At 57.0% G+C, this 20,285-nt stretch overlaps 6 protein-coding genes across 6 annotated transcripts; 5 read left to right on the top strand and 1 right to left on the bottom strand.

The window, feature by feature from the left end:
• Positions 1–703: 703 nt before the first annotated feature.
• On the top strand, positions 704–2,533 carry DCS_03883 (Ubiquitin carboxyl-terminal hydrolase 16; the record flags this gene model as incomplete). The annotated part of the gene is made up of 1 exon (XM_040801196.1): positions 704–2,533. The coding sequence occupies one exon, from the start codon at positions 704–706 to the stop codon at positions 2,531–2,533; it is 1,830 nt and encodes a 609-aa protein (XP_040656229.1).
• Positions 2,534–3,451: 918 nt separating this feature from the next.
• DCS_03882 (glycosyltransferase family 31) lies at positions 3,452–4,926 on the top strand (the record flags this gene model as incomplete). Its single annotated transcript, XM_040801195.1, has 2 exons — positions 3,452–4,033; positions 4,102–4,926. The coding sequence occupies 2 exons, from the start codon at positions 3,452–3,454 to the stop codon at positions 4,924–4,926; spliced, it is 1,407 nt and encodes a 468-aa protein (XP_040656228.1).
• A 2,209-nt stretch (positions 4,927–7,135) lies between these two features.
• DCS_03881 (uncharacterized protein) lies at positions 7,136–10,021 on the top strand (the record flags this gene model as incomplete). Its single annotated transcript, XM_040801194.1, has 3 exons — positions 7,136–8,065; positions 8,176–8,232; positions 8,657–10,021. The coding sequence occupies 3 exons, from the start codon at positions 7,136–7,138 to the stop codon at positions 10,019–10,021; spliced, it is 2,352 nt and encodes a 783-aa protein (XP_040656227.1).
• Positions 10,022–10,650: 629 nt separating this feature from the next.
• On the bottom strand, positions 10,651–12,813 carry DCS_03880 (L-ascorbate oxidase; the record flags this gene model as incomplete). Its single annotated transcript, XM_040801193.1, has 1 exon — positions 10,651–12,813. The coding sequence occupies one exon, from the start codon at positions 12,811–12,813 to the stop codon at positions 10,651–10,653; it is 2,163 nt and encodes a 720-aa protein (XP_040656226.1).
• A 1,735-nt stretch (positions 12,814–14,548) lies between these two features.
• On the top strand, positions 14,549–15,904 carry DCS_03879 (acid phosphatase; the record flags this gene model as incomplete). The annotated part of the gene is made up of 1 exon (XM_040801192.1): positions 14,549–15,904. The coding sequence occupies one exon, from the start codon at positions 14,549–14,551 to the stop codon at positions 15,902–15,904; it is 1,356 nt and encodes a 451-aa protein (XP_040656225.1).
• Positions 15,905–18,981: 3,077 nt separating this feature from the next.
• On the top strand, positions 18,982–19,854 carry DCS_03878 (uncharacterized protein; the record flags this gene model as incomplete). Its single annotated transcript, XM_040801191.1, has 1 exon — positions 18,982–19,854. One exon carries the CDS (start codon positions 18,982–18,984, stop codon positions 19,852–19,854), a length of 873 nt encoding a protein of 290 aa, XP_040656224.1.
• Positions 19,855–20,285: the final 431 nt, after the last annotated feature.

The raw sequence follows: 20,285 nt of genomic DNA, 5'->3' as shown, positions 1-20,285 counted from the left end.
TACTTGTACGGAGTACTTAAGTAAGTATTACTTACTCCGTACTCCGTAGAGCGTAGAGCTCCAACACCTACGGAGTACTATAAAGTACCCAGTTATTACTGTACTTGCGTGGATGTGCTCGCACTTGCGATATTCCAACGTTATGCAGCCCTAGCTAATAATGCCTAGTACGGTAATAATACCAATTCTTTCCTACTGGTCCTACCTACTATTAGGTACCTACCTAGTTCGTCATGAGCGTGCGTCGTTTTCCAACCTCCTTCCCTTCGCACTCGCACGCCGCGCCCGCCTCAGCACACCGCACTCACACTCACACTCACACTCGCACTCGTCTACACCTCCGACTGCATCATCAACTACGTCTCCAACTGTCCCTCCAACTGCCCTGCCCCTCCAACTGCGTTCAAGCCGGTTGCTTACTCCTGGGCCTGCGTCCCTTCTGCAATGACGTCGCCTTCCGCGTCGAGTCCCCTTCCTTCTCGGTAGCCGACCGACTGCCTGCTCGGACATGCACTCGACGCTCACGTAACATCATCCTCGCCCTCTTCCTCGCCCTCTTCCTCGTCTCCCCCCCCCCCCTCCTCCTCCTCCTCTCCAGGCTCTCTCGCCTGTCCCGGCCGGCCCTTCTGTCTCTCCGTTGCATCCGAGTCTCCGCGAAAACGAGCATCGACCGACCCCGACCACGACCACGACCACGACCACGATGCCCGACAGCAAGTCGGCGACAGTCGTCTCGTACGCCGCCGGGGCTTCCCTCGCTGCTGTTGCCCTCATCTACGTCTTTGGGCCGACGTTTGCCATCGATCATGATTCGGCCGCCAGCTCGCGCCGGAAAACGATCGTCGGGTTGCGGAACCAGGCCAACGACTGCTTCATCAACTCGGTCCTCCAGGTCCTCGCAGGTCTCGGCAATCTTCGCGTCTACCTGATCCGCGAAACCCACCGACGCCGCATCGAGGACCCGGCCGTCTACTCCAACCTCGTCCAGCCCGACGGCGGCGCGAGGCTCGAACGGTGGAGACTCGAGGGCCTGCAAGAGGGCATTGTCACCCGCGGGCTGAAGGAGATGCTGGATGCGCTTAACGAGCGGCCCATCGCTAGGAAGGCCATCTCCCCCTTTCCTTTCGTACACGTCCTCGAGGTCGCCTTCAAGCAGCGGATAAGCAGGCAGCAGCAGGACGCCCAGGAGTTCCTGCAGATTGTCGCCGAACGACTCAAGGACGAGTACCACGCCGGCCAGCGCGCTCGATATCACGCTCGCACCCGCGGTTTTCCCTCTCGGCCGGCAACCGATGGCGACGAGTCGCAAGACGAAAAGGTTCCCGAGCTCCTCACCAACGGCCTATGCGATGCCGACGCCGAGCCCGACGTCGATGGCGTCCCGATACACCTCGAGCTGGAGGAGGGCTTCCCCATGGAAGGCCGATACGAATCCCACTTGGTCTGCCAGACGTGCAAGTACAAGACGAAGCCCCGAGAGGAGACCTTTTGCACCATCACCCTGGCGGTGCCTCATGCCTCGTCGACGTCGCTCGGCGCTTGCTTCGACGGCATCTTCAAGACCGAGTACATCGACGACTTCAAATGCGAAATGTGCCGCCTCGTCCAGACAAAGACGAACCTGGAGCACGAGCTCGCGCGGTCCACCTCGGACGCCTTCAAGGAGCAGGCTCGGGAAAGCATCGAGAAGCTCCGGCGGGCCATGGAGATGGATCCTGAAAACCCGCCCCAAGGCGTCGAGCTGGGCGACATGCGCTACGCACCGAGGCGCAGGATCGCCAAGACGACACGCATGACCCTCTTTCCCAAGATCCTGGCCATTCACCTGTCGCGGTCCATCTACGGCGTCGGCCAGATGACGCAGAAGAACTCGGCCAAGGTGTCCTTTCCCGAACAGCTGCCGCTGGGAGGGCTCGCCGACCAGCACAGGTACAAGCTTCTCGGCATCATCACCCACAGGGGCGGCCACAACAGCGGTCACTACGAGGCCTTTCGGCGGCAGAACCCACCGTCGCACTTTCACAACACAAACACCTTCCAGCCGTCGGGCGTCTACAGCCGGACGCCGACGCCCATGTCGACGCCCGAGATTGTCGCCCGTCAGGCGGCGAGCCCAGCCATGTCGACGCCGGACCTGCTGTCGCCCTCGCCATCGCCCTCGCCGGCGACCAACCTGTCGACGCCGTCGCTCGATTCGCTCACGGCGGCACCGCGTAGCATCCCGCGTTCGCCGAGGGATGGCGACGTCGATGCGAGCAGCCTCCGCTCCGTCGCCGCCGGCACCAAGTCGACCCTCTCGAGGCTGGTGTCGTCAAAGCTGACGCCCGACGGTGCCTCGTCTCCGGCCGGCGCCCTCGCCAACATGCAGCCGGACACGGCCAGGGCCAAGCAGGCGATGAAGCGGAAGAGGCCGGCTGCTGAAAAGTGGTGGCGCGTCAGCGACGAAAAGGTACGCGAGGCCAAGACGAGCGAGGTTTTGAGCATGGAGAGAGAGGTCTACCTGTTGTTCTACGAGCTGGACACAGGCGCGTAGCCACAGAGTATGTTGGACCGACCTGCCTGGACCGTCGATGGTCGTGCCTGATGGGCACCGACGCGAGTCCAAGCCGGATGGCGATCCAACTCACCGCATTGATTTTCTACATTGGGCGGCGTTGACGGCATGTGACGAGGAAACGAGCACATGGGAAGTTGCATGGCGGGCGTTCGTGGTGTTTCTATGCATCGATACAAGCATTCCTAGCTATGCGCCATCCTGTCTCACTCAGTGTTTGGACGCCGACAGGATATGAGAGGAGGAAGAGCCAAAAGCTTCCTCGTGCGCATGCGAGCTACCCGTGATGCAGGACAGATCTAGGCATCGTGAGAGAGGTTGTGGCTGAATGGGGACGCAGTCGATCATGATGACGTGTCTCGGTAGCCAAGGAGCACACCACGCCAAGTCGTGGAGATTGCAGCAGAGCGAATGTACTGCCATCTTGAACGTCGAAAGGAGCCGGTAGCTCATTACTCAGTTCTCCGTACAAAGAATCAAATCATCTTCTCTACAAGCAGCTAGCTACACTTGCTGCACTCGCAACTAACGCTGGTGACATGAGAGCTGAGTCAGCATTCTCTTAACCCCCCATTCTGAAGGATGACACGCACGCGCTTCGCTTTCCCCCCATTCCAGCGCTGAAAGACCCTACCGACGCCTACGACGAGCGCTTGCACCCAGCAGAGGTCTCATCTCGCAAGCCAGGAGGAAGTCGAGAGCTCTCTTGCTCATTGTTCAGCAAGAGACCATAGCCTGGCGCCTGTTGCCCATCGCAAAGCATCCCCTCCCCGCCCGCCCAACGCTAAGCGCTCGACATACGCACGGATGATGGAATTCCCTGCGACTGCTTCCGAAGCACGACATTGATCGAGGCGCTCGCACGGGCTGAAACTCGCGCGGCTCACAGTTTCCATCATGCGTGCTGCAGACACGAACCTTCTCAACATGCCACGACGGCTGCGGCGGCGGCTCGTCGTCGTTGGCACCCTATTTCTCCTCACCCTCGCCGTCCTTTACCTCAGACTGCCGCCCGACTCGACCTTTCGCCTCGCCTTGGGCTTCAACGCCGCTCGCGTCGCCAACTTCCTCCAAGGCAAGACGTCGGACCGCGACGGCTGGCTGAGGCAACCTGCGCGGTACCGGGTCGACCTTCGCACCGACGTCGGCTACCTTATCAAGACCGGCTACGGCACCCGGCACCGGGTCCCCGAGCAGCTCAGGGCGCTCGGAGGGAACGGCGGGCTACTCGGTGAAGAGGGCCGCAGCTTCCTCGTCGTCGGCGACTGGACCACGGTGAACAAGACGGAAGCAAAGATGCTCGGCGCCCAGGTGCACGACGCCATCAGGATGGTCATGGAGACCAAGATCGACAGCGAGCATTCCGAGCACCAGCGCTTCACCAAGTACAAGACGCTGCAGGGGGCCGTGGCGGCGGGCGACGAGGAGAAGGCGCTGCATCTAGGGCAGACGTACGGTTGGGAACTCGATGCTCTCAAGGTGAGTGTCCAACAAACGATGACGAGGCCGCCTCGATGGCTGACGGGATGGTGGGTGGTGCTCATCAGTTCATCATGGGCATGGAGTTCGCGTACAAGCGACTACCGCAGAAGAAATGGTACATCATGCTCGACGACGACACGTACCTCGTCAAGCCCTCGCTCGAGCTCTTGCTCGGTCACCTGAACCCGGCAAAGGCGCAGTACCTCGGCAACGCCGTCGGCGACTACAAGGGCCGCTTTGCCCACGGCGGCTCGGCGGTGCTGCTGTCGGGCGAGGCGATGAAGAGGCTCTTCAGCCAGCGCCACGTCCTCTCGGGTGCTTACGTCGCCTCCTTGGACGAGACTTGGGGCGATCGGCTCGTGGCGACGACGCTGCAGAAGGTGGGCGTCTACCTCGACGAGCGCTACTGCCACTACTTCAACGGCGAGGCACCATCGACGACGCGCATCCGAGAGGACCGCATCTGCTCACCCGTCGTCTCCTTCCACGGCTTGCGCACGCCGGGAGCCATGGCGGCGACGGAGCGGGCGCTCACCGGCATCAAGGATCCGGTGCTCTGGGGTCAGCTCTGGGCCCTCTTCGCACGGGAGCCCATTGAGGCGTACGGCAAGGAGGCACCACCGTACCTGGCCGGGGACCACGTCGGAGCGCGAGGCGAGCAGACGAAGACGTGGAAAGAGATTCATGACGATGAAGAGTGCAGGGCGAAATGCCAGGGTGCGAGTCGGGGTTGGTGCCTGGCGTGGACGTACGAGCCTGAGACGAGCGAATGCCACGGCAGCCCGTGGATGGTTGTGGGTGAGGAGAGGGGGGTAAAGCGGGACGTCGTTTCGGGTGTCAACTGGAGAAGGGTGGAGCCGCTGATGCGACAGTGTTCGCTGCTGTCGTGAGTCATCCTCTCGTTTACTCGTGCCTGCAGGTCGATATGCCATCGCGGCAGGTCAGGGTAGGGTCCTATTGCGTACAGTAGTAGTGTCCACCAACGTCGTTCACTATCCCATCCATCGCTTATCGGAACGAATACTGTAGTTGGTGTCTTGCCGCCACCAAAGCGTGGGTAGGAGCGTGGTAGGAGCGTGGGTATGCCAGGTGACCGGCGTAGCTGGGCTGCGGATGGATGAGTGCTGCATGAACGAGGAAACGTGGAGGGAAACCTTGAACGATTGACGGTGAACCATGGTATCCGTGTGGATGGGTCGGTGTCGGTCATGCATGCGGCCAACTTCTGATGAGGAGGGCGGTGCTGACATGTGAAAGGCCTTGCCAGATAAAAGGGAGGGTGGTGGTGGGTTCATGCCCCTTGCGGATGGATGCAGTTTGGAGTTGGAGACTGCTCGAAGTTGTCTTTCTCGTCATTCCCAGACGGAGAAAGTGCATGAGGCAGGTGAAGGTGTAGGGTAGGTCATGGAGGACGGGACAACGGTAGGTTGGTAGCCGTACATTACAGTACAGTCTCCGATTGTGTAGTCGTATACCAATATCGTTACTGGGTGATGGATATCATGTGATATATTTTGGACTGTTATATCCTTCCTGATATTTGAGGTTTATTGCCGTTGTGGGCAGAATACCCGTACTGTGACAAGCGGCAGCACCTAGTGTTGGTTATCAACAGAACCAAATTCAATAGATTGTCCATTTGCATACTCAGTGCACGCCAACAGTATCCGGCAATGCAAAGAAGAGATACCGCCGATCTCCTCGGTCAGCACGCACGTATGAGCAGTGCAAGATGGCGATGGCCTTGCAGGCACCAACAGAGAATACCCAGCGCAAGGAGGATACGCTGGAGACTACGACGGGCAGCAGCGATGTCGGGCGAGGCTAAGACAACCGTCGATCCACACTACCTCCAAATCAGCTTAGGTGCCGTTGTGCCAGACAGATCTGATGTGACAGTAGAGGTAGGCAATCAAGATCCGTCGTGCGGGAGGGCCAATGGATGCTAGGTTGGAAGCGAAGCGATACGGGCATGGCGCTGTTGGCCAACGGTGAACGAGGCTGCTGGGCATTCCTATATCTTTTGGCAAGGACTTGCATTTTCGCTGTACCCTTTGGCATCCGTATGAGTACCAATGCTACTCGTACCAAGTATGGACTTCGTTCTATTATACTGTCGGTGTATTGATCAGTGAAGGTACATTACTGGTAGGTGCAGTATTGATCGTATGCAAGGTGTTAGTAGCAAGCCAATGGCTTGCTTACCTCTTCTCAAGTGCATGATAGGTACCCTTGCTCCAAAAAAAAGACGAGCACAAGCGGGAAATATTCCCTACAGTGACCTCCGACGACGCTTCGGCTTTGCATTTCGTACCGCTATCCATTCCATCTGCTCGCATTACTGACGGCCGCTGGCACCATACTCGCCTTATCTGGTCGCGCCGGCAGGGTCGAAAAAGCCCCCAAACCCCCCGCCCCCAATTCCAACTACCAGATCCCCCTTGGTGGGCGCATCCAATCCTGTTCGCCCCCAGCGGCCCGGTCGTCCCCATCTTTTCTTTTCTCACGACCACTCACTCTTTCGCCACGCTCATCTGCACCCCGTTCGCCTCAGCAGCAGCAGCAGCAGCAGCAGGACCAGCAGGCAGGCAGTCTTGCTGGACCGTGTGCTACGCCGAGCTGCAGCTCCCGTCGGTTGGGGGGCATTCATTGCCGACCACCAATGTTCATCATCCAGCCCCAATTGGCAATCATCCATCCTTGCCGCTTCAACTTCGGCAACAAGTGAACTGGCTGGCCGCGGCAACGCCCCTGCCTGCCGAAGGGCCGTTTCATTCACCCCCCCGGTCGTCTTCATCTCCAATTTTCCATCACCAGCAGGGTTCCCGTGCACGCGTGCCTGCAGCTTGCAGCATCCGGCGGGCCGCATGCCCCCTACAGGAACCAGAACCAGAACCAGAGCCCGAGCCCGAGCCAGAGCCAGAGCCAGAACCGGAGCCAGAATCAGGACGAGACCCGAAACGGGATCGAGAGAAAACGAGTCACGAGCGCGACGACAACGACGGACACGACGAGCTACGGTCGCTGCCCTTGTCGATGTCACCCAAGTCACCGTAGACGTCGATCGATTGCAAACTCAACAGTCGGCAGACGGCGGCGATGGCCCTCAGTTCTGCGGACAAAGGTCCAGCATGGCCCCATGACGATGCGGGTGCCGCCGCCGCCTCCGCCGCCTCTGCTCGTACGACGCTCTCCACCGATCTCTCTCACTCCACCACACTCTCGCCCGCTCTCTCGCCCGCTCCCTCACCTGCTCCCTCACCTCTATCCGTCGACCCCCCGACGGCAGCGAATCCCGCGACGCCGAAGTCTCTGCCGTCAGCTGCCCCGTCCGGAGGTCCGCTTCCAGCTCCTGTGTTACCTCCGGTGCTGCATGCTGAGGCTGGCCCACCGACTGCTGGCCAGCCTGCTGCCACCACTGCCCCGGGCGGCCTGCCTGTGACCGCCCCATCATCGATTGAGCCGCCGTCGCCCTCAGCCGCCGTCGCCTCTCCCGCCCCCGATTCTCGATCCACGCAAAACGGCGACCATAGCCATAGCATCTTGGCCGGGGAGCATGTCACCGGGCCCTCAGCCGGCTGTGACATGTCCAACTTCTCGCCCGTCACGCTCACCGCCGTCGCAGCAGCAGCACCGCCGTCCGTTTCACCATCTGGACCATCCTTCGTGCCCATCGCGAGCTTGCCGTCGACTTCGACTCTGCACCAACCCCCAGATCCTGCCGCCGCCGCCTTCCAATCCCCTGAGGCCTATCCGCTAAACGCCGTTGGCGCGAACGCCCCGGTGCCGCCGCTCCCCAGCATGCGACCTATTTCGTCCATGCCGCAGTCCGTCACACAGCCGCAGCCTCTTCATCACGCCGCCTCGACTGTCACCACTGCGCCTCCCACGCCCATCTCAAATCCGCTCAACTTCTACTCCCACAGTTCCATACCCTTGCCGACGAGTAATGGGTTTTCCCACGAGACCATAGTCCGCTACCCGCTTCCCCACGACCCTCGCATCTTAGGCAGCAGAGGTCCGAAGAAGGTACGTGTGGGCAGACGAATCTCACCACATGTTTCACCCGCCCCCATTCACCTCCAACCAACCGATACTCAAACAAGCGAGAAAACCTCACGGCTGACCTCTTTTTTTAGGAGATCAAGCGCCGAACCAAAACCGGGTGTATGACATGTCGCAAGAGACGGATCAAGGTATGCGAAATCGTTGCCGTATTCCCCCCGCTCCACCAGATCTTTGTCTACCTACATCTACCCTTCACATTCTCGCACTGCATTGCACTTTCGCAAGCAGACTCTTCCGTCCAGAAATTGTCACCCATGGCCGATGCGCGCCGCTTCTGGTGAGACCGCTGTCGAGCTTGGTGGTGCTCATGGTGCCGCAAGGCGACCGTGAATCGCACCATTTATTATTCCGCTCCGGGCCCTTCAGCGCCTCGACGCGTCGACCCACCAGCGCCTTGCACCTACCCTGCTCGAAGCTTGATCCCGCTCTCCGTGGTGAACATAACGGACACCGCGCGGACATCCTTGCCCTTCTCGTCGACCCCCTTTACATCGTCTCTCCAACATCGCCTCCCGCTCATTTCTTCCTGCGTATTGACTTGATTGCCACCAGTGCGACGAAGCTCACCCGACCTGCAACAATTGCCGGAAGTCGAAACGAGAGTGCTCGGGATACGACCCCATCTTCAAGCCACAACTTTCTCATATACAACCCGTCCCTACCTCTGTTCTGCCCTCCACGAGCCTACGCTCGACCCCAGTCTTGGCCCCGCGGCCCGACAACTCGTACGGCAGCCAGCCGTCCATGCTACCGAGTGCCTACGCTGCAGACTCGACCACGACCCTGAGCCCGACTTCGAGCGAGTTCGCTTCGACAGCAGTCAACTACTGCCCCAGCCCTTCCACTGCTGTCATCACCCCCGTCAAGGACGAAACTGCCTGCGATCCCTCGTCTGGCACCGAACAACCTTCCACGTCCCTCCAAGACGGCTCGAGCTTGCTCGATCGTAATCAATCGTTCTCTGACGACGGCCGCCACCCCCCCCCAGGTGAGCTGCCAATGCCGAGAGTCGAAACCCTCCCTCCGGCGCTAACACATTATTCAGGCAAGAGAATGAAGATCAACGATATCATCGACTTGCTCGGCCCACCCCCCCCACCGCAGCAGGTAAGCCACACGGAGGATACTTTCAATGAAATCACCAGGGTCTATCACGAAATGTACGCCATGGCTCTCGGCGCCTTCTTCGAAACGACCTGGTACTTCTTTATGGACAACGGCAAGATGATTTTCCCCAAGGATGCCGCTCTGATTGAGCACATGGCCTCATTCTTGAAAATATTGGAAGCCGTCAAGGCGAATGATCACACCCAGATGACCTATTCTGGCGTCCTCGAGACGAGGATCGTATGGGAGCTCGCTTGCACAGCATACTCTACCCCCGATCAAACAAACGGCGCACGCAGCACACTACCTGCTGATGGCGATGCGGCCGAGGCGAGGAATAGGCTGCGCGTCCTCGAGACCCTCTTGTGTGGAGAATACCTGGATGAAAATCCTCTTGCACCGCCGGCGGCCGATCACGACCAGCATCGAATCCGACAGTTTGACTTCTGGTACAGCCTAGCCGAGTTCGTTCGCAAGCGAGACAACCCCGGTTCGCCACAGGCTGCGCAGGCCAGGGAAGCTGTGCTGAGTAGAATGCGCCATCTGCTCGATGGACGCGAAAATCGTGACCTTCTCTACTCCATCGCCGTCGTCAGGGAGCTCGCGCCCAACTTTGACGCCGGGTACGGAGAAACGATCCCGCAGCACTTGGACGAAACCGACCCCAAAAGCCGGCTGGCGGTCGCATCTAAATTTATTCTTGACGAGGCACAAGTCACCGGTGGCACGACAAACGTGGTGCGCCGCTTCAGCGACATTGCCTCCCGGGCCTTCGTCAATCCAGGAGTCAACGTGGCGAGGAAGTTGTAGTTCTTCTCGCAACTGCTTTGGACACATGAAAATAATCGCCGATTGGAAGGGAAGCATTGCGGCGTCGGCTCCGCTCTATCATTTGGTTCAGCCTTCTGGCATGCATAGCGAGGCAGGGGAAAATGCGTCAGTGTCTCCATCGGAGTTGGCCCTCGAGGCTTCGACGCGACGGAGCAATTGCAAGCGGACTTTTCAGTTCTGCCGGGATGGCGTTGTACAACTATTTTCGTTCTGTTTTTCGCCAGACTCGACAGCCACCGACTCCTGTCATGAGCGGTATATCACAATATTTTCCCCGTTTGATCGTCGGCCATTTCTACTCGATGACGGGTATGCATAGATAGGGTTGTGATGGATGGGGACCAGCGGGTATCAAGCGCCTTGTGGCAACGCACGAGGAGGGCACGACTGGTAAGCAAGTACCAGGAGCAGGGGACTCGGTAATAGACTATGGTTAGTTCATTACTGTATCTCACCAGACCGAGCGGTGATCTATCGACTCGAAGCTCACTCCCGGAAATGGAGTGCTATTTTGCATACCCACCCAAACGCCGCATGGCAATTTGCCGTAATGTTGCAATCCCTGACCCGTACTCCCGCTGCATGAATGCACGCTCCCTTCCCGCCATTCAGAAAGAACCGAACCAGATGCCGTCGTTGGGGCGCATGCCCGTCGACACACCTTCAAGTTCGCACATGCTTCTCTGCTGCGGATCAACCTTCCAGCCCTTGACAGTATCGCTCCGTACGAGTAGCTGCATCGACATGCCAGCCTCGGCGTGCCACATGTTATGGCAATGAAGAGCCCACAGTCCGGGATTGTCAAGCACGACCCGTATGATGACCCATGCGTACGGCTCAACCGTCACGGTGTCTCGGCGGAGCGGATTCTCTGGCACACCACCACGCGCCGCGAGATAGGCGGGAAAATCTTTGGCGCGAGGGGGATATCCGCTCTTCTCCTGGGCAAGGACGAAGAACTTGTGGCCGTGGAGGTGAAATGGGTGTGCGCCGTCGTCAAAGTCGTTGATGGATATGTCGACGGTCCGGATGCCGTGCGTCTGCATCACAAGCTCACCGTGCTGGTCAAAGGCCCGACGGTTGATGCCAAAGGGCTCGGCAACAGTTTGGGAGTCGGTAGATGCGTCGAGGAACCGGTGTAGTGAGGGATGGGTGACGTTTGCATGCCACGTAGAGTCGTTGAAGAAGCCGCGGGACAGGCGCCATGCGCCAATCTTGAAGTTGGCGCGCAGAGCAACGAAGTCGTCTGCAGGAGGGGGCGTGAGGTGCTCGATGGGATGGAGGTTGGTGGTATTGAGGTCCCTACAGACGACTTCGGTGACGTTGGCCCACTTCCTGCTCGTAGGCTTTGCCTCGACAACGTCTGTTTCCGACGAGATGTACCGGACGACGGCTTTGAGTTCGGGGATAAGACGACTGTTGCTCGTCCTGAAGCAGTCCGTCACCATTCGAGCTCGCAGCCAAAATGTTTCCCTCGTGGTGACGTTGGCTTCCATGACGATGCTGTACCGCTGAGCAGGCATAATGCTCAGCCGATGGAAGGGCTCGGGATGGACATCTGTGCCATCCACCTCGGTGACATAAAAGGGATGTTCGTCAATTTGAATCTGAAACTCAGCAAAGGCGCCGACATTGATGAAGCGTAACCGGTGGCGCTCGCCAGCACCGAGGTCAAATATGGATGGGGACGCATTCGAACTATCGCAGCGGTAGCCCGGAAAGTCATGGCAGCTGCGGGCGCCGCGGCCGTTGATGAGGGCGTTGTCCGGCACGGGCTCCTCATTCTCCTTGTCGGGCTGCAGGTAATCCATGAGGAGCTCTGCGGTGGAGTTGTGATAATGGTCCTGGACCATGACGACCCTGTCCGTTGCGTAGGGTAGCTCCTGTAAGTTCTGCTCGTCGTTGCTGTGGACGACGACGGGCCCGACAAGACCATCAGACGCCTGGGCGCTGTGGTGGGCGTGGTACCAGTATGTACCGGACTGTCGGCGGACGTCGAAGCGATATGTGAAGGTGGAATTCGGGGCGATGGGGCACTGGGTGACGCCGACGGTACCGTCCATGAAGTTGGTTCCATTCTGAAACAAGCCGTGGAAGTGAATCGATGTAGCGTTGGTGGCCTTGTTGTCCACCTTGATGACAAGCGTGTCTCCCTCGTTACACTCGACAAGGGGGCCGGGGAACTGATTGTTGATGAGTATCATAGGGCGAAAGACGCCGTCCGGGTTGAGGTCGGCGTCGAGGAATGTCCAATGATACTCGCGCGTGGTGGGAGGGGCATGAAAGTTCCACGATGGACTGAGGATATACTCGGACGAGTTTCTAAGCTGAGCTGCGGTAGGTACCGTTTCGTGATATCGGACGACGCTGACGGTACTGTTGCCATGGTTCATCGCACCTGTGGCGTCATCACCATATCCGGTGCCATGGGGCCTGGAATCATGGCCAGCATCGCTCTCTTTGACCCTTCCTGGGAGAGTGGCGGCGGAAGGGAATCCCAAGACGATGGCGGTGAGAGCAACAGCAGAGAGTGCGAAGAGGAGGAGAAAAATGGACAGCTTGCCATTGGCATGCTGGCGGTGGTGCTTGCCGGTTGGTGGTAAGGGTGACGATGAGCATGCTGGAGGAAAGTGCGGCTCGATGGCTACTGCCGCCTCAAGGTCGTCGTGGGCGAATGTTCCATCTGGAAGGAGAAAGGGCTCATTCTCTCGACCATTTCGCTCGTCTTGTTGGCCGGCTTCACGAGCACTGCCAACTTCTGTCGAATACATGGCGCTCGCGGAAGCACGGAACGATGAAGGCACGCCAGACGGTGAAAGCAAGCGTCATCATCAAAACTCTCTCGTCCTCGTCGGCCAGCCAGGGATGGTACTGAGCCGACCTCCGACCCCGGACCCCGGCTCCGTCCTTACCTATGGGGATTTTTCCATTGGCCACGAAGGAGTCGACGCCGGAGCATGGCCACCTCTGCTGACTCCTGGCGACGTCGTCCAGCCGACCCGCCGTCGCAGCAGTGCCGGCGGAAGTACAGGTACTGTGCGTGAGTAGGTGTGCATTGGCCGGCCCATGTTGGTAGTCCATGGGGAAAAGGTGGAGAGATGGGGTGGACATGACCGTAAGACTCGTCCGAAGAAACGGCACATATTAATACCTTGCAGTTCCAGTTCCCCACCCAAGCGTTGACTTGGACATGGATGGTGCGGGTTGCATCGCCCAACGGACTCGCTTCTTGACCAGCATCTGCACGGATCCGGGATACCTATCATCGACGACGAATACATGTACTCCGCACTTACACCTACAGTACAACAAAAAAATTCATGTACAAGTAGGCATACAGTACACCTAATTGTAGTTGTACATGTATACATGCATGAAGATAAATTTGCTCGTACGAGTAAGGTTGAGTAATGTAATAACAATAATACCACCTGCCAACTGTTCGTGCGCATGCAAGTGCCATCTACAAGTACGTACTCCGTACAAGTAAGTACTTACACCCAAGTACCTAAGTAATGCCATATCTACAACTACATGTAGTAGCATTGCATGCAAACATAGTCGACAGCGGCGGCAGCACCCCGCAAGGCCAGGACCATGTAGAGTACTCTAACATGCATTAATACAAGTACATGCATGCCCTCGCACTGCACATGTGCTGTACTGATAAACTTGGTAGAGTCGTGCACATGTACCTACTAACCTACATGCACACTTCTCCCTTCGACGATGTGCTTGGGCAGTTCAAGTATTGTAGCCGGTAGGTGTCGGTGCAAGTACTTGATGTACGTTGTATGTACTGCAGGTACACGTAATACCTACGTAGTACAGTACTTGCTTGTACTCCGTGCTCTTGCTGTATTACAGGCACCCCTAAAAACGTGCTAGGATTCGCCGTAGTGGATGCAAGTACATCTACAACTAGTGTCGGAGACGGACTGCCCCAGGTCGTCAGACGGTTCAAATGCGATACGAGGGTTCTTTTGTCACCATCCCCACCGCGCCCCAGCCTTCCGTTCAGGCTTACCCGTCATGCTCGTTCCCAGCTCCGTCACCAGTACCTCATGCGAGACGAGCACAGGCTTACACCTACATGTACCTTACCTACATGTACTTACTTGCCTCTACACATAGTTACAGGCTACTTTTGCCCATAGTCGTACTCGTACCTGTACCTGCGAGTATGGGGATCTCGAAGAACATGGTTCGCGGAGGAAATGGACGAAATCATGACCTCGCTCCGGGGAAGCAGCTCGCACCCACCCCTCCTCGTTCACGAAGGCGGAGCATGCGAGATCCAAGCGGCATTATTACTCGGCACAGTGTAGCATCTGGTCCGGGGAGCGCCGCGGCAGCCCGGATGGAGGGATGACACGGTATATCGTCTGTGGCCTACCAGCCCTGGACCATATGAAGAGGAAGCCGCCCACCAACTGGCTCCCGTCTGAAGCCGACGCCGTCTTAGTTCGGAGAAGGCCAAGAGACTCCGGTGACGTCTGAGCCAAGATGATGTTCACTACCGCAAGTGCGCTGGCACTAGCCAGCATGGCCCTCGCCGGCCCGTGCCAGATGAAGGCCGCAACCCCGACCGACTCTGGCTGGGAGACTCGGTACACGGCAACGGGGGCCGCCGACGTTGCTGCCGCTGCGGCGACGGCCAAGACGAGCAGTCCGACGAGCCATGTCAAAGGCAAGGCCTTTGACCGGCTCGCCATCATATATTTTGAGAACCAAAACTACGACAAGTCCTACGGTGACCGTACGCTCCCCCCCTCCCACCTTTTCCCCGGCTGGATAGGTGAACTGACGAAGGATACAGCCAACTTTGAATGGTTCAGCAACAAGGGCATCACATTGACCAACTACTACGCCGTCACTCATCCTTCACAGCCAAATTACCTGGCCAGCATTGCGGGTGACTACTTCGGCATGCGCAAGGACGGTTTCGACCGCGTACCACGGAACGTGTCGACGGTCATCGACTTGCTCGAGAGCCGCGGCATCTCGTGGGGACTGTACCAAGAGGACATGCCCTTTTCGGGCTTCGAGGGCAAATCCTACAAGAACCAGGAGGACGGGTCCAACGACTACGTCCGCAAGCACAACCCGGCCGTGCTGCACGACAGCATCACGTACCGCGAGCAGGGCCTGTCTCAGATCAAGAACCTGTCGATGATTGACACGTCACGCTCCATGTTCCATAAAGACCTCGAGGCGAACACGCTGCCCCAGTGGATGTTCATCACGCCCAACATGACGTCGGACGGTCACGACTCGTCCATCACGACGGCGGGCGAATGGTGCCGCTCATTCCTCGAGCCTCTCCTGACCGACAAGAGGTTCATGGACAACACGCTGGTGCTGATCACGTGGGACGAGAGCGAAACGTACAAGAGGCGCAACAACGTTCTCGGCATTCTCCTCGGCGACGCCGTGCCGGAGGACCTCGTGGCGACGTACGACGAAAACTTTTACAACCACTACTCGCAGATCGCGACCGTGTCTGCCAACTGGGGACTGCCCACCCTGGGCCGCTGGGACGTCGGTGCCAACGTTTTCGAGTGGGTTGCCGAGAGAACCGGCGACAAGCTGCGCGAGTGGTCGTCGGAGAAGCGCTTCCGCGACATGCTCTGGAACTACTCGTACGCCGGCTTCTTCAACCCGGGAGAGGGCAACAAGCAGTTCCCTGCGCCGAACATGAAGCTCGACAAGAGCGTGAACGGCCGGCCGATTCTCCAGTCCATCAAGGACAAGTGGGCCCGAAGCACGGCGCCGACGTACTACGAGGACACGATCGAGGTGCCCGACGGCTTCCACCCTCCTGAGGGCTACGAGCCCGATTACGAAAATGATGTCCCGTAGGTTGCTTGACTGCTGCAGGACACATGGAAACTCGCTGCCGTTGCGGCGAGGATGGGGTACTCGTATGTACATAGTAGGCACTGTGCGAGACGAGATCATGATGGATGGGTGGATATCCGAATCACGGCATGGAGCTGAAAGAGTACCACGCAGATACTTGTGTACATACAGTAGATTGCAACGAATAGTGTTACTATTACGAGAACAATTGCAACGTGTTCCGTTGTCAGTTTTGTACAGGGACTTATGAGCAGTTGGGAAATAGATGGCGCGGGGACGTGGCATGTGCGCAGTTTCGAGACGTGATTTGATGATGGCTTCGCGAGAAGGTGCGCGCGTTTCCTTCATTATTCCTCGGATGACATGTATTAATAATAATACTCGTCCTGTTTCTGGAAGTATGAGGTGGAGACACGGCATATAGGCCGGAGACTCCACACAGGGAGCGACGGCATGATGTCGGACCGGCAGCACGTTGCTACAAGCACAGTATTATTTACTGTACTTTTACTGTAGGTGTTAGTGCTCCGTACTTGTACTTGTGCCTACAGTACGGTATTACTCCGTACTTTCTCCGTAAATACTGCACATGTAACATATAATACATGTAGGTAATTACCTACCTAGTGTCCACCCCTCCCGTGGCCTGGCTGAATCCCAGCGAGTCTTATTTTTGCCGGAATCAATTCATTTGCGGAGTACTCCGGATTCCGTAAATTGCTGTTCGGGCATGCACTATCACCGTGTTCGTATATGTCAAGGTACCACCTACCTACTCAAGTATAAGTAAGTGGAAGTAGATCAAATACAGCAAGTACTTACCTCGGAGTATGAAGTACTCCATACATGTCCGGAATCGAGTGTACTCCGTGCATTGTGTACATGTTTTTCGTACAAATGTACACAGTAATCCTCAGTTGACCCTGTCAGAGGGGCGGACTATTTCCAGAGGAATCTTCACGACGCCTGGTGACGGCACGTGGGTCGACGTCAGGAGGGCGCCGCCAGCCTCCATTCGTCATATGGTCTATATCACTCCGTACTTTCAGTACTTAATACTCGTAGTACTGCTCATGCATCGTGGATAAACTTGACTACAAGTACATGTACACCTGAACTACGGAATATTCATTCCGTAGTTAAATATTGTTGTCTTGTGTGGAGTACATGTGCATGTACTTACTGTACTCCGTACAGTACATGTACAGTTACTGTAGACAATGCCCAGGAGTACTACTTGGGTGCCGTAGGTCATGTGCAAATTTACCTGTCCATGTACTTGTAGAGTACTACTGTACAAGTAACTAGGTGTACATGTGTATTTACTGTACATACGGAGTACTTGTACAGTAATTCTTCGAGTAATACTACGGTACACTGGTACCTGTAGTATATAAGTATGTACAGTGTATAGATGTATTTACTCTACTTCGGCGTACAGTACGTGTGCTGTACAGTACTAATGTTGCAAGTGTCTATTATATCGTCCCATTCTTACGGATACAACTCGTGCGAGCGCGCGATCCAAACGATACTTGTACTATTACCCTCTGTTTGTGTACATCTCATTTCTAGCACCAACCAGTTGGGCAATGAAGACTCCGCATAAGGACAAGTACATGTAGCTGTACTTATGTGCACACTCGAGCGTCAATAAGAGTAGCGTTAAGTGTAGTCTGTTCGCAGAACCGTTCTTGTTCCCTACTACTCCGTACAGTATCTACTTAAACCACTCGGCTATACTGCAGTGGCTACAAGAACATGCAAGCGAAATACAAGTACTTGCACTGCACAATTATGATTACTATTCAGAGTACGGAGTACAGAGAACGTACATGTACAATACGACGCAGAAAGCGTTCAAGTGCTGACTGACAATGGCGGCAGCCTCGGAGCTGTATTAGTGCACGGCCAAGTTTTTCTTCTTCCCCCCATACCCCGCGCACGCTCCGGGCCGTCTACTCTGCAGAATCAAGTGGGCGATGAGGGGTATAAAAAAGGAAAACGAAGCAAGAGACTTGAGAATCTGTACAGAGTGGTTGGGGCAGACCTCCATGGATGCAGAAATGTTATACCGAAGCGGTCCGCCTTGTGTAACATGCCGACGGCCTTGGCTTGTTTCGTTGACGGCTGATGAGGTGGAGGTGGAGGTGGAGGCGGAGGTGGAGATGGTCGATGAAGGAATCGTCGCTGTGCCGGGTGGCCGCGTTGGAGTGTGGGCGAGTGTGAGCGTGACCACGGCGATGGAAATCCTACGCGTATTACTTACTGTACATGTACTTGCAACTGCATGGCTTCTGCTCACACATCGCATGTGCATGAGTAATAACACTGTACACTACTCTGTGCAGGAGCACGAACATTGTAATTACCATCAATCGGCTGTGCTGGGTCAATGGATTGCGGCCAAATGGACTACGAGAACTCCGTACAGTACAAGTACTTACTTCGTAGATGTAGTGTGGAGATGGGTGTAGGGGAGTATAGTAACCTATGTGTTTTTCTCACACCTACGGAGAACTTGTACGAGAACTGGTGCTGACATGAGTGAATACATGTACGTACGCTGCTAGTTCGAACATGGATACGGAGGCCCGTCATGGTGCGTGGTGAATCCTGCCTCTGCTTAGCTTGCCGTCTCCATCCCCCACGACTTCTGACAGGACATGACCGGTCATGTGAACCATATGCAAAGGCCCATTCACAAACGGACCGAGTCGGACGAATGCTTGCTACCCTTGGGTGTCCACCAACGGCCGCCGTCCCGGTGCACGGCACGAGCACGAGCGAGCCGCTGCTGCGTGGCGGGTGCATTTGACCAGTACGTAACTGTAGCTGTACAGGCATACAGTACAGCATTCATCAACTGACTCTCCCAAGCCGGCCTCATACTCGTACATGTACATGTAGACTGGATGCTTGTCACGGAGAGAGCTGACGGAGAGCGCCGTTCAACACCATCAATCCTATCCCCATGACGACGAGCCCTTTGATACGCATTCTCCCCTTCCCTCGCTTATAGGCCGACGCTTCACGCTGAACACTCCCCGCACGAGACGGCCACATCGCCGCTCGCCATGGCTGGCACCCGAAGCCCTTCCCTTGCTCGTTTCCTGTCCGACTTCACCCTCGGCTTCTCCGATGGACTCACCGTGCCCTTTGCCTTGACGGCTGGTCTCAGCTCCCTCGGCCGCGCCAACACAGTCATACTCGCTGGACTCGCCGAGCTGTGCGCTGGCAGCATCAGCATGGGCATCGGCGGCTACCTCTCTGCCCGAGACCAGGTCTCTTGTGCATCCAGCCACCACAGCAGCCTCGAAGGCGCCAGCGACGAGGAAGAGTTGAGGGGGATGCTCCACGACAGGAGCACCAGCGACAGCGGCGGCAGCAGCAACGGCGGCGGCAGCACAAGGAGCAGCACGCGTGGTAGCATCGACGAGAAGGCGGACCGTCAAGACGCCGGGTTGAACGAAGAACTGCTTCGTCGCCATCTCGAACCCCTGTCGCTTCCCTCTTCGACCCTATCAGACGTGATGGCGGCGCTGCGGTCCCGATCAGACGGTATCGCTCGCGCTGCCGCAGGCATTCGGGAACTCGGCGAGACGGAAAAGTCGCTGTCGTCGTTTTCGGAGCCGTCCCTGCCCGTCTGGCCCATCGCCAGTGGCCTGTCCATCTCGCTGGGATACGTCGTCGGTGGCGTCATTCCTCTATTGCCCTACTTCTTCGCCGCCACCGTCGGTCTTGCTTTGCGCTGGAGCATCTGTCTCTGCCTTTTCGCCCTGATGACGTTTGGCTCTGGCAAGAGCTGGGTTTTGCGGGGCGAGCAGAGGAGCTGGCGTTCCTGCTTTCTCGAGGGACTCGAGATGCTGATCCTCGGCAGTCTAGCAGCCGCAGCAGCAGTCGTGTGCGTCGGCATCGTCGGTGCTGCCTCGCCGGAAGGGGCAAAATGAGGAACGGATGAAACGGAACGGAACGGAACGGACAGAACAGAACGGAGCACGCGAGCTCCACCGTTATACCCCTTTATTCGCTGTACGCTTTTGGAGTTGCTTTGGTATTTGGCTTGCGAATGGTGTTGAGGTTGATATTGTTCTCAGAACATTGAATGAAATGGTAAGCATACGCCCAAGCCAGCATAGATAGGCATGGGCTTCTCATTGGATGGAGGGGCGGACGAGCACTCCCAACTGTGCATACAGCCATATAAGTACTTGTACAAAAACGTGTATGCAGTACAGACACGCGCTGTAACAATGGAAAACCCATATCATGCCTCTGCAAGGCGAATGTTTGGGGTAAACATACAAACACACATCATGGCCGCCAAGAAAGCGCAGCTGATACGGCTGCAATGTCTCGAAATTTGAAAGAGGGACGAAAA

The sequence above is a fragment of the Drechmeria coniospora genome, chromosome 02, assembly GCF_001625195.1.
Source record: "Drechmeria coniospora strain ARSEF 6962 chromosome 02, whole genome shotgun sequence".
Classification (NCBI taxonomy): Eukaryota; Fungi; Ascomycota; class Sordariomycetes; order Hypocreales; family Ophiocordycipitaceae; genus Drechmeria; species Drechmeria coniospora.
Note: the sequence above shows the minus strand (reverse complement) of the source record. Positions and strands in the feature narration are given on the sequence as shown.